Source organism: Diabrotica virgifera, chromosome 3 (assembly GCF_917563875.1).
Source record: "Diabrotica virgifera virgifera chromosome 3, PGI_DIABVI_V3a".
NCBI classification, from domain to species: Eukaryota; Metazoa; Arthropoda; class Insecta; order Coleoptera; family Chrysomelidae; genus Diabrotica; species Diabrotica virgifera.
The window spans coordinates 14,991,110-15,005,311 of record NC_065445.1 but is presented as its reverse complement, the minus strand read 5'-3'; the positions used below and the strand labels follow the sequence as shown (position 1 = coordinate 15,005,311).

Below are 14,202 nucleotides of genomic sequence, written 5' to 3'. Positions count from 1 at the left end.
ATGATATTGAAGATTAAACATTCAGCTTCAAGATGAAGAGTCTAACCTTAATTTATACCGTTGTTTTTTAATTGTTAAATATGCGATGTTTATCCGATTTTTTGCCGGTGCGGCGCGCTCCATTTTAAAAATTTTTAATAATAGTTTTAACTTTTAATTTAATAACTTAAATAATAGTTTTAAAGTTATAAGCGATTTAAAATCCGAAAAAAAAACGCATATTTGGATATTAAATCTCTTATCAATTTTTGTGAACTCTGAACTGTTAAGTTTAACTGTTAATTTTGAGAAAAATGTCAAGAAACTTATTTTATTTAGAATGTCTCAAAGAATCTAGAAAAAATATTTTTCGTAGGAAAATTGGAGATTTTTGAAATAGAGCGCGCCGCACCGGCAAAAAATCGGATGGACATGCATATTTAACAAATAAAAAACAACGGTTTAAATTAAGGTTATACGCAATCACTCTTCAGAATCTTAAAGCTGAATGTTTAAACTTCAATTTAAGTATCTGGAAACCTCAAAAATACTAATTTAAATATGAGTTTTTAGGCCTCGAAAATGCGTATTTGAGCATTTTTCAGGTTTTAAATGGCCGATAACTCGAACACTATCAATTTTTGAAAAAATTTAAAAGATACCTTTCTTGTTTAGAATGGCCCACACAACTTAGAAATATATGTTCCGGAGCAAAAAACGTGATCTTTTTTATTTGTTTAAAAAAATTGTTTGTTTTATTTTGTTTAAAACAATTTCTGCCCAAAAATTTTGCCCGGCACCCTTTCAGATTTGTTTAGAGGGGACATTTTTGAATAGGAATCCACAAAGAAACCGAGTCAGAAATTTTTCCAGACGGGAGCCGTCTCACCACATGGACTATAACTAGATAAGAAAATAATGCCTGGTTTCGCCAACAAATCTTATGCTCCAGCTTAGCTAAGCTCAGCTTGTAGATTGATAATTTTCGATTTTTATCTAAGCACGTCTTAACTGGGATGAAATTTAAGATGCAATTCACGTGGCAATCCATTGTGGCAAGCTGAAAATTGATTTAAGACTCAATGATGATGCAACGCGTATGTTTAGTAAGCTGAGCTTAAGTCACGTGTTAAGCTTAAGATATGTTGGTGCAACCAGGCATAAGAGTTTTAAAAAGACCTCAATATCAGCCAAATACCACAAGACAAGGAAATGAAGAACTATCGATAGCCTGGTGATGATGGAGTCGTTAGTGAAGCAATAAAAGCAGGAGGAGAAATCCTACTAAAATCAGTGCCAAGTGTGTTTAATAAATGCTTAAATGAGGGTAAGATTCTAAAAGACTGGAACAGTGCAGTGATAGTCTTGTTACATAAAAAGATGATCTTACTAAATAAGAAAATTATACAGCCATCAGCCTCTTGACACATACAATGAAAATCTTAACGAACAGACTTCTTCTTCTTATACGTGTGGTAGATCTGTCGATCGGTCAATTCCGACGTTGACGTATTTCTTGAGAGCCAACTATCTCTCCTTCTTTTTGGTGGTCTCCCCGGTGGACGCTTGCAAGTTGGTTTCCTTCTATCCTTCTATCGCCATTCTTGGTAGTCTGTGCTCCTCCATTCTTTTTACATGACTGAACCATTTTCTTCGTCTTTGCCTACCCCATCTTACTACATCTTGAACGCCACATTGTTCCCTGATGGTGTTGTTTCGTATTCTATCCCTTCTTGTATTTCCTGCTAATGCTCTAAAGGCCCCGTCTCACCATCAAATAATTGACAGTTATTTGATCAAACTTGACAGTTAGTGACACAAAGTGACAGTTAGTATGTATAGTTTGTGTCACTAGTCAAGTTTGACTGTCAAGTTTGATCAAATAACTGTCAATTATTTGATGGTGAGACGGGGCCTTTACTGTCTTCATTTCGACTGTTCGTAACATGCTTTTGGTTTTATTGGTGTCTTCTCTTGATTCAGTACTATAGGTCATAACAGGTCTGATGCAAGTGTTATAAATTTTAACTTTGCTGTCCATTCTCATATATGGGTTATTCCAGACCACATCTCTCAAACATCCGGACATGACTCCGGCCTTATTTATTTGTCCTCTTAGGTCTCTCACTGGGTCATGATAACAATACATCTACACCTAATAGATATTTGAACTAGTTTAGCTGTTCTATGGTTTCCCCTCTACCACGAGCTTGCATCTAATTGGATCTTTCGTAATGGTAATGCATTTTGTTTTCTGCGTGGATATGTTCATGTTTAAAGAGATATAATTCCTGTCATTTGACATGTTCTACGCGTCGGACTTACTAAAATGCCCAACATATTTGTCGGACAAACATTTTTTCATATATTATAAAATATAAGGTTTGCTATTGTTCGTTCGCTATAACTTTTCCCATGCGTCACGATTCATTTTCAAACAAATTAAACCGTCTTGGATATAGAACAAGCCTTCGACGGTGTTTGGCATGACGGCCTCCTGTATAAACTTAAGTCATCCTTTCCCACTCTTCACTATCTACTCTTAAAATCATACCTCACAGAACGTCACTTTCAAGTCAGATTCCTTACAGAAACCTCTCATTACTATCCCATAAAATCCGGTGTCCCTCAAGGAAGTGTCCTGGGTCCCTTCCTGTACCTCATATACACTGCTGATATCCCAACAACAAATATGACCATAGTAGCCATGTTCGCAGATGACACCGCCATAATATCCATCGATGATGACCCCCCAAGTAGCATCAGGAAACCTTCAAATACACCTGAATCTACTACAAGATTGGATGAATAGATGGAAAATCAAAGTTAACCATACTAAGTCTAATCAAATTACATTCACCAACAGGAACATCATATGCCCTAGAATCACACTGAAAAACATATTACTACCAGTAAAAACAGAAGTCAAATACCTGGGAATGACACTAGACCAAAAGCTCACTTGGAAAGCACACATCTTGGCAAAAAAAAATCCAAATCAACATGAAAATACGTCAAATGAATTGGCTAATAGGCCGAAGATCGCAGTTATCTACAGATAATAAACTTCTCGTGTATAAGTGCATAATAAAGCCTATCTGGACATATGGAGTGCAATTATGGGGCTCTGCCAAGCCTTCTAATACCAAAATCATTCAGAGAATCCAATCCAAAATATTCAGAATGATTTTCAACGCCCCGTGGTACGTTAGTAACAAAACACTGCATGACGACTCTGGTACAGTCGAACCCGCTTATTGGAATAGCCTTCGTGCCAAGCAAAAGTATTCCTATAACAGGGATATTCTAATAGCCGATCAGATATGCCTAGTTAAAACGTTTTTGGACCTCAAATTTCTATTCCTTAAACCGGGATATTCCTTTAACCGGTATTCTAATAAGCGGGTTCGACTGTATACCGTTCGTAGAAGACGAAATCAGCAGACTAATAAGAAATTATGTAGAACATCTGCCAGCTTACCCCAACGAGGAAGCAAGACAACTACATCTCCAACCAGAAGTCAGACGAAGATTGAAAAGACATTGGCCAACGGATTTTATTCTTTAATTTAAATTTTACTTTCAAATTATAGTCAAACATTAATTTAATTTGTTAGTGTTAGTATTGGGAGTGTTATCAGTGGATAACTTCTCCTCTCATGTATTTGCAATACTCACATTTACTAATAGCTTTGAATAGCAGATTGTAAATTTGCAAATTTAATAAAAAAAAAAACAAATTAAGTCAAAACACAAAGTGAAACGAATGTCTATGTGTATACATATACATTGTATACCTACTGTATCAATCGGCGTATTCTACGTTTCACTTTATGTTTTGACTTAATTTGTTTGAAAATGATTCGTGACGCATGGGAAAAGTTATAGCGGACGAACAATATTAAATAAACTTAAAAACAACCTTCTAGTTGTCACTATCATAAACAAGTTTCACAATTAAAATCACGTTCCACAAATAAAACTTCCCCTGTTCCAGTGTTACCTGTACCCGAAACTGGGTACAAGCGGCCCATTGTAAAGAATATTGGAAAGAACTGAGGGAGGCCTATTTTCAGCAGTGGACGCGATGATGAACTACATAAATAAGGAGTTAAGTGGTTTTTATTAATTTATTAATAAAATTAATAAATCATTAATGTTCCCAACTATAGCGGGTTTATTTGGTTGGATTTGTCTGTGTATGGTTTAAGTCTCATGCCAGCTAATATATTTTTATGTTTCAATAATTTTTTTCTTTAATTTTGGACCTTGTTGAGAGGATTTCACCCCGTAGATCCGCCACTGGTATCAACATAAATCACAAAATTTTAACAGAATAAAAAATTACAATTTTTTAAGTCTATCATAATTTCGTTTTAACTGTTAATTTGTTATTTATAAACGCTTAAGAATTTCCAAATAAAGTCCAAATTTACACCGTTTATTTTTGTTTTTTTTTTATCTTATTTACTGACCTCCAGGTGATAAATAAATTTTCATAATTTGAATAGTACTACAAAATATTACCGTTAGATGGCAGCACCACCGAAATTTATCGACTTTAAAATGAATTATTTCATTTTGCATTAACCAAAAAAACAGACAAATACAGGGTTAAAAACAGTGCGGGATTTTCGGTTTATTAATTAATTCAAGAAGCAATTAAATATGAGTAGCATACTAAAACTTCAAGCGGCGTGTCTAAAAAATGTAATAGGAAATTCAATCAAGGTAGGTTTTTCAGTTTTTTTTATTACATAATCTTAAAATATGCGATGAGATTAGCAAAAATAACAAACATTTTTTTGGTCTTATTTAAGCGCATATGCATTGTAACAATGAATCGTGACATAATAAGTTCTAATTTTGTAGCAACTTTTGGTTTTCTTGTACAATATTATCTATTGTACCATGCGTTATCTATTGTGGGGACAAGCCCACAATTTTAAATGCACCATAGATAATTCATAGGAATAAATGTTTGCTTTGCTATTAGTATTCTTCTTAAGGTGCCGTGCATTTCTGCCCAGGCGTCCACCGTACATTGTCTTGTCAGGTGAGATGTTAGATAGTCAAGATTAAATTACTCTGTTTTTAGCAGCATTACGAAGCATTTCATAGCTGTGGAGAATATTACGCTTACGCAGCCATGACATCTTTTTATGCCCTAGACTCTCTTAACCTCTGTCTTTCCTTCGAGTACCAGTTGCTGAAAAGTGTATAGTGCTTGTCGTAAGGTCCTCTAAGTATGCAGTCTTCTTACGTTTTACATAATCAAAAAGTTCGCTATCCTGAAAGCCTGCTCTTCTTAATAGTTTCTCATTTCTGACTCTCTCTGCCCATGATATTCTGATATTCTAAGTATTCGGCATAGGCACCACATTTCAAAGGCGTTAACTTTGTTAAAGAAGCTGGTGTTAACATCTATGCTTCCGTTCTATAGAAGAGAACAGGCCAAACTTACTTCTTTAGCATCTTATATCTCAGGTTGCTTTATTTATTCTTCAAATACCGCTTTATTTACTGTTCTATAAAACAATGGTTAGAAGTATATTAGACTATGGCAGTCACCTATATGGAACAGCAGCACATACTCACCGAAACAAAATAGAGATCCAGAAAGACACAAGTTTGAGAATATGTCTTTTTATCTTAAATCTACTCCAATAAATATTATAAGTCGAATCTGTAGAACCTCCACTATCTTTCAGAAGGCAGCTAATTCGTAATAAATTTATGGCTAAAGCCATATCCAAAGAAGCCAGCTATCTTCGTAACATTCACGACCTCACTGTGCTAGTACTCACCTATCCATATTGGCACTCAAAAGCTACTCCACTCCTAGTAAACAGCTATACCACAATGGCACAAATCTCTAACTCCCTGTCAATCAATAAAACTATACCTATCTACACTGAACCTCCCCATGTTTTCTTTTCAAAACATACAAAAACATACTACCTGGACCTAAAAGAAAACTTTCTAGAAACCATTAATGGAAGATGGCCGGAACACAAATATATAATATATACTGACGGATCCAAGTTGAATGGAAAAGTAGGCTGTGATTTTTATGATGCAAACTCTTCTAAATATTACAAGTTTAAGCTATTGTCCAAGTAAAAAATACTGTGGAATAGCTTTAAGCCGGTGAAATATGATATTCTTCAAATATAGATATTAGGTCAAATGTTTAAGAAGCGGCCCTTTGAAGCATCTGTGTTTTTACGGTCAGACCTCCCGCATATCTATTCACAAGTTTAGTGCAAAATCTTAGTTTTAGTTCGGTAGCTAGCAGTGTGTTAGTACTGGAGTGTACGTGTGTTAAGTGATACGATTGTTTTGTTGCTGTAATTATTTTGAATATTGGTTTAGTATTTCGTTTGGAGAGTGTCAAGTGTTAATTATTGTAATTTAATTAATGTGAATAGTGATATGGCGCCCGTGGGATAATGTAAATATCGCGTACGATAACGCTGATATTGTAAAAATTGCCAGTGCTAGTGTGAATGTAATTACTAAAAAAAAGAGCTCGTAAAGAATATTCGAATGCATTTAAATGCAGAAACAGAGCAAGTATGTTTGAATGTATACAAAAATCTACGTACGAAATTCGGCTTCGATGAAACACTATTGGCACAAGCCACCTCTGATTTAACAGAAATTCCACTTTCTAATGTATATAAAATAGTTAAAAATGAACCCTATCATCGCAAGAAACGATGTGACTACAAATTTTCAAGACCTTTAAATCCTTCACTCGTAAAACTATTCAAAACCACAATATAAGACTGCTACAAAAGCAATGAAATACCTACAATAGAAATAATAAGAAAGAAATTGGAAACAACCGGTCGAAATATGAACTGCTGTGAGAAAACTCTTCAAAATTGGATAAAAAAATGGGCTTTAAGTTAAAAAAAAATAAATAAACGTCAAGCAATTAATGGAAAGCCAAAGAATAGTCAACAGACGTAATATATACCTAGAAGAAATTACTAAATATAGGCAAGAAAATAGGAGAATTTATTATTTAGATGAAACTTGGTATGATACCCACGATACAGTTAAGAAAGGATGGACAGATGGTTCAAGCATGTGCATACCAGAAATGCCTGCAAATAAAGGCTCGCGGCTAATTATTGTACATTGCGGAGGAAGTGAGGGATGGGTTCCGAATGCTTTAAAATTATGTGGGAAGAAAATGGAAGATTGTAACGTTGACTACCACAAGAATATGGAAGCTGACATTTTTGAAGATTGGTTTGAAAACTCGCTGATCCCAAACTTGGAGAAAAACAGCGTAATAGTGCTTGATAACGGTTCCTATCATTCCCGACAGCTCACTAAAATACCAAATACATCTTCAAAGCTGACCTGCAAAATTTTTTAATGGAAAATTATTTGTATTTCGAAGATTTTTACACGAAAAAACAACTTATTGAAGTTCTACACACGAAGCAATTTAGAAAATTATACGCTCTAGAGAGTATTGCCGAAAAGCATGGACACACTATATTGAGACTTCCCCCCTACTTTTTTGTTTTCAATCCTATTGAGTTAATTTGGGGAAAATTAAAACCAAGTATAAGGCGTTCAAATACATTTCCTAAATTTGACAAAAAGGTAATTGAGATAATTAAAAAAGAAGTAGCCAATATTACCAAAGTAGACTGGCAGAAAAGAATTGCCAAAGTGATCAAAGTAGAAGAATATTATAAGAAGATTGGGCACTTCCACATTAATGGTGGAAATAAATTTATTATTGAATTGGGCGATGATAGTGACGAAGAAAATACGGAAGAAGGAGACAATGAGTTAAGTGTATCAGTATTTTAATTGTTGTGTTGTGCAATTCATTTTCCAAGCATAAGTGTACTAATGAAGAGACTCGGTTAAAAAAATATTTTTAGATTTTGTATTTTTAATAAAAAAAGAGCGGGGACATGCTTGCATTTTGTGCTGAATTTTAAAAGTTTTGAACTGTATACCTAAAGTAATTTTAGATCTAACTGTGTTTTTATAAAGTTCTTTTAGTATCAGTAATTCTAACAATAACAAGATTAATTATAAAAGCTATTCTACATCAGTTATTAATGCGGTAAGAGGGAGGTCCCTGTGAGGTTAAATGTTATTAAAAAATTGATCAAATTAATTTTAACACAATATTATGTCCTGCTTTAACGGTATTTACCTAAGTATAAATAAATATTTTTAACTACATATTTAATTACCAGAAAACACCAGCTGCCGGCCTAATATTAAAGAAGAACAACCCAAAGCTACAATAATCTTACCCATTACACTATATAGATTGCTTGAACAATACCAGATGAGTGTTCCATATATACCGCTGAAATAATTGCCATAGCAAAAGCATTTAGATACGTCCAGTCCAGAAACACACAGAATCATGTTATATTCACTGACAGTAAAAGTGCAGTTGACCGAATAACAAACCTGAAATCATCGAAAAACCTTAGTAACATAGAGGCAGAAATGTTAAAACTGAACTTTGAAGCAACAAAACAAAGGAAAACAATAACTGTAGTGTGGATTAAAGGACACTCAGGAATAAAAGGTAATGATGTAGTGGATACACTAGCCAAATCAGCCACTGACACAGGATACGATCTAACCACCAATATTGTTCCATTTACAGATCTTACCTCCAAGTTTACTTCACATTTAAAACAATTGTGGCAGCAGGAATATAAGGTAACTCATCAGTGACAGGGCTTAACTATGTCGGCCACCAAAATAACATACCATCGAAAAGCTGGTTTCATGATTATGGATTAACAAAACGAAACTTCATTGTTACAATAAACAGATTAAGATCTAATCATGCTATGACTCCTTTGTACAAATATGAACTCCTTGTACAAATATGAACTAGGACTGGATGAAAACCCATATTGTCTATGCGGAGAAGTTAGTGATATGAACCATGTAATCCTAGAATGTTCAAGAAATAAGAACATTGAATCATTTTTCGAAGATATGGTAAATCTCAAATTCTGTTTGCCAACCAAACTAAATTGTATAATTTTTAGTAATAATATTAACTTATATCAATGTTTGTATAATCATTTAATTGGTTGCAAAATGAAATTGTAAAAAACTAACACCATTGGAAGCAATTCTGTGATACAAAATATTATTGTGTGTTCACAAAAAAATTAACATAAAAAGAAATAAAAATAAAAAAAAGTTAAAAAAAAAGTTTAAAAAAAAAGTAAAATAATGATAAACAAAAAAAAAACAATAAAAAAAGGAATTAAAACTAAACAAAAGACTAAATAAATAAAGCATTAAAAAAACAAAAAATATAAATAAAAAAAATAAAAAAATATACATATAAAAAAATGCACTAAACAGAAACAGACACATTTTACTAACATAATAACATTTATCCTAAGGTGTGAGAATTTGAACAATCAATTTGTTTATATTGGATCATAAAAAAAATGCTTTTTTTTATATTATATAAATAAAAAATAAGTAGCTAATTGGTTTATGCCAAAGCAATTATAAATAAAAAAATACAGATTGGAGATAATTTTTATTAAAACAAAATCAATGGGAAAGTCCCCGTAGCTGGCTGTATACCATAGTTAAAAAACCATACAGAAGTAAAAACTTCTTTTGTATATTGGTATAAAAAGTTTTATTAAAAAACATAAAAGTCCTCCAAAAGGATTTGCAAAACGTTTTCAATCTGAATCAGATCATCCTCAGTGCGTTCTGCTCCGTAAAAGAAACTAGCAACTTTTTGAAAAAGGTTACATCGATATTAATGGTTTACATAATACTTAAATGATATTTGTAGTGACTCCAAGTCGATGTTACAAGATGAAATGTGCTAGGAGTGCTCAAAGTAAGGAGTTGGTCTGTGTCCATTGAACTGGCAAGAACCACAAGTTCTTAACGAGCAGGGAACCATGTTGCCCTTTGAGCACTCCTAGCACATTTCATCTTGTAACATCGACTTGGAGTCGCTACAAATATCATTTAAGTATTATGTAAACCATTAATATCGATGTAACCTTTTTCAAAAAGTTGCTAGTTTCTTTTACGGAGCAGAACGCACTGAGGATGATCTGATTCAGATTGAAAACGTTTTGCAAATCCTTTTGGAGGACTTTTATGTTTTTTAATAAAACTTTTTATACCAATATACAAAAGAAGTTTTTACTTCTGTATGATAATTTTTATGATCGCCAATCTGTACGCAATTACAGCTATCAGTATTTTAAACAATTATTTTTGATTCAACACTAATTTTTATTTCTCAAATTACAGCTAAATTCCTTGGTTAAGCCCATAGCTGCTACCAGGAACCTTCACATCCAAGTCGACAGGAAAAATGCCAGTTCAAGCGACTCAGTGTCGAAGGTTTACCCCATTGTAGATCACACATACGATGCAGTGGTTGTTGGTGCTGGAGGAGCTGGTCTTAGGGCTGCCTATGGCTTGGTACAAGAGGGCTTTAAGACTGCTGTCATCACAAAATTGTTCCCTACGAGGTCGCACACTGTGGCTGCCCAGGGTGGTATCAATGCAGCATTAGGTGAGTTTTTTAATGTACGATTATCAAACATTATGTATAGATTAGATATTGTTTAATTGCTTAGGTTTGGCTGTTAGCACAAAACTGTTTAATTTCAATAAAAATGGTTATGATTTGTCTCTAGAGTAGTGTAAGGTTGTACAAAATTAAATATTAGATAATACAATTACTTTACTGAAAGGAATATAGTATAGGTGCTTAAAAACATGCGTTATTACAAAATGAATACTATTAAAATGTTATTCTGAAATATCAAGCAACATAATTATTTAAACATTACCTAAATGACTATCTAAACAAGCATATTTTATATTATCAAAACAAATCTAACTAAATACCAAAACTTGCAGTGTCAAGTAAACAATACCAAATTAATGATAAGAAATCAGACAAGCATAATATTATCAAATTGTTAACACTGGATTTATACTCAGCTTTGCAACAAAACTTAACCAATTTATTTTTAGATACCATATGACCATACCTAATATTTAACATACAAACAAAAAAAAGTAGATGACTTTTCAGAATTTTTTGATGACATGGCAGCACTGTAAAACTTTAAACAAGACAAGTGACATATTAGTCAGATGTTTATCAAATCAAATAAGTTACATACATTATCTACTTTTTTATGGAAAATATTCTAAAATTATCACATAAATTTATCAAGATATTAGACCAGCGAACTTTCTTTTATCTCATGACGCTCAACTGCTGGTTTTCAACTATCTGGTATCCACTGCGTTTGACAAATTTGATGACAACAATATCTAATCCACAAAATACACAAAAGATTAAAAATGTAATTTTTTACCTTTAAACAATATACAGAGTGAGTCTGTAATTTGGAATAAATTCAATATCTCAAATACTAATTCTTTTTTTGAAAATTGCTCAGACCCGTCAATTAGTATTTCAAATTGTCCTTTTTGACATACAATAATAATGTATACAGGGTGTCCCAATTTAGAGATATGACGTCATCGTTGATTTTCTTAAATGGCAACACTGTCATTTTGATAGCTATTTTGATAGGGTGTGTAAAATTATACATAACTGCAAAATATCAAATTTTTACTCTTTACCATTTACAAGATAATAAAAAATAACAAAGTTATGTCTGTAATTTGGAATAAATTCAATAATTCAAATACTAATTGTTTTTTTGAAAAATGCTCAGAACCGTCGATTCCTATTTCAAATTGTCATTTTTGACATACAATAATAATGTATACAGGGTGTCCCAATTTAGAGATATGACATCATCGTTGATTTTCTTAAATGGCAACACTGTCATTTTGATAGCTATTTTGATAGGATGTGTAAAGTTGTGTAAAGTTATACATGCAAAATTTCAAATTTTTATTCCCTACCATTTACAAGATAATAAAAAATAACAAAGGTATGAAAAACAAGTAATCAAATAATAATTGAATTTAATTATTTCTATTAAGCAAATGCTCATAATGTTGCCCATTGACTATTTGACAATAATTGAGGGCAACATTATGAGCATTTGCGTAATTGAAATAATTAAATTCAATTATTATTTGATTACTTGTTTTTCATAACTTTGTTAATTTTCATTGCCGGAAAACTGACATTTTACTGAAGAAAATTTTACTGAAGGAGCATAAAAAATCCTGTAAAATGAGAGTTAATTTTGTTAATTTATTGCTGAATTATTGCAAAAATAGTGTCAAAAATTATTTTTTTTTGAAAATGTTTAATAATACCATATAATACCTAACTTCTCTAAAAATACACAAAACAAGTTTGATTTTGCATGAGAATAGGATTTTCACCCTCGAGAAGGGGTGGCATCCACCCCCAGGGTAAAAGCGTAAGTTGACACCATGTAACCTTTGTTCCTTGAGATATCGTCTAACCACTCACCAATTTTCATGCAAATCGATGGAGGTTCAACGAATTTGGAGGAAATAGCTCATATCCACCTTCAGTGACTGCTCTAACTCTTCTTTAAATATTAAGATATGCCAATTGGTGATTGTATTGTGGTATCCAAATGACTCTTTTTAAGTGAATGCATTCATGTATGAAAGATGTATCTTGGTCGTCTTTATTTTGTATCAGATTTTCAGCTTCTTTAATAATTTCTTCATTGCTTAATTTTGGAAAATCTGTTAATAACACGAAAACGTTGATAAATAAATCGATAAGATTCCAGACGTCTATTCAGGTCTCTTATCAGAGTGTTGATTATAATATAGAATATGTGGATTTTCATCTCATCACTAGCCAAAAAGTTTAGTTCATCATCGGCCCCCTCGTCAAATTGAATTTTTCTTTTTATCTTTCTTATTTCTTTATATACAGTGCTAGTCAAAAGTCCGTACCCCCCCTCGTATCTTTTGAACGGTTATACCTATAATAGTGAAATTTGGAGTGAGGAAATAAACGGACGTAAGCTTCTTAACTAGTTATGACAGGTGACGTAATAGTGACAGATGACGTTACAGAGCCACTGTGACCGATAATTTTAAATGGGACCTTATAGCAAGTGATACCTCGTTTGAAAGGTATTTAAAATACCTATTCAGTCATACTATTTTTTTTTGGGTTTAAGTTGATTTTGATTTTGGTGAATAAATTAAATAAATATAATATTGTAGTTTCGAATTTAATTAATAAAAATTCAAATGTCCGCCTATGGATTTTTTGTCAAAAAAGTTGACGTTTTTTAATTTTCTAGTAGTTTTTACGTCAACGTCAACCTGTTTGACAAGTAATCATAGGCGGAATTTTGAATTTTTATTAATTAAATGCGAAACTACAATTTTATATTTATTTCATTTATTCATCAAAATTTGCTTAAACCCAAACAAAATTAGTATGACTGAATAGGTATTTTAAATACCTTTCATACGAGGTATCACTTGCCATAAGGTCCCATTTAAAATTATCGGTCACAGTGGCTCTGTAACGTCATCTGTCACTATGACGTCACCTGTCATAACTAGTTAAGAAGCTTACGTCCGTTTATTTTCTCCCTCCAAATTTCACTATTATAGGTATAACCGTTCAAAAGATACGAGGGGGGGTACGGACTTTTGACTAGCACTGTATGTTTTATTTGGGCACAATTTTTTGGCTTCCTTGCGATAAAGTAATTTGAAAGGGCTTCATACTCTTTAATGACGGAACCCAGATCCATAATTTTTATATACAAATATTTTTGGTACAGTATTTTTGCCGCGATCTCATAATGTGCCGTCCTAGGCAACTGCCTATATTGCCTAATGGATAAAGTGGCCCTGAATACATGCTTTCTTCTACTTTATTTACAGGTAACATGGAGGAAGACAACTGGCAATGGCACATGTACGATACAGTGAAGGGTTCCGATTGGCTTGGAGACCAGGATGCTATTCATTACATGACCAGGGAAGCCCCGAAGGCTGTCATCGAATTAGAAAACGCTGGCATGCCATTCTCGAGAACACAAGAAGGAAAAATCTACCAAAGAGCTTTTGGTGGCCAGTCCTTGAAGTTTGGAAAAGGTGGACAAGCCCACAGGTGAGTCAGTAAAATTATCTTTAGAACATCTATTGGTAACTTAACGCTACTTTTCGTGCTGAATAATAGTACATTATTCAACGAGCATGTAATGATTTCTATTACTCACG

The 14,202-nt window shown here is 32.9% G+C and overlaps 1 protein-coding gene across 1 annotated transcript in view; it reads left to right on the top strand.

Moving 5' to 3' along the window:
* The first annotated feature begins 4,497 nt into the window (after positions 1-4,497).
* The window catches only part of LOC114327132 (succinate dehydrogenase [ubiquinone] flavoprotein subunit, mitochondrial), a 50,166-nt gene continuing 40,461 nt past the window's right edge, over positions 4,498-14,202 (top strand). Inside the window, exons 1-3 of the mRNA XM_028275642.2 lie at positions 4,498-4,710; positions 10,285-10,552; positions 13,864-14,092. Coding sequence (XP_028131443.1) covers positions 4,648-4,710; positions 10,285-10,552; positions 13,864-14,092 — 560 coding nt within the window. The 5' untranslated portion in view covers positions 4,498-4,647. The remainder of the gene's footprint in view (positions 4,711-10,284; positions 10,553-13,863; positions 14,093-14,202) is intronic.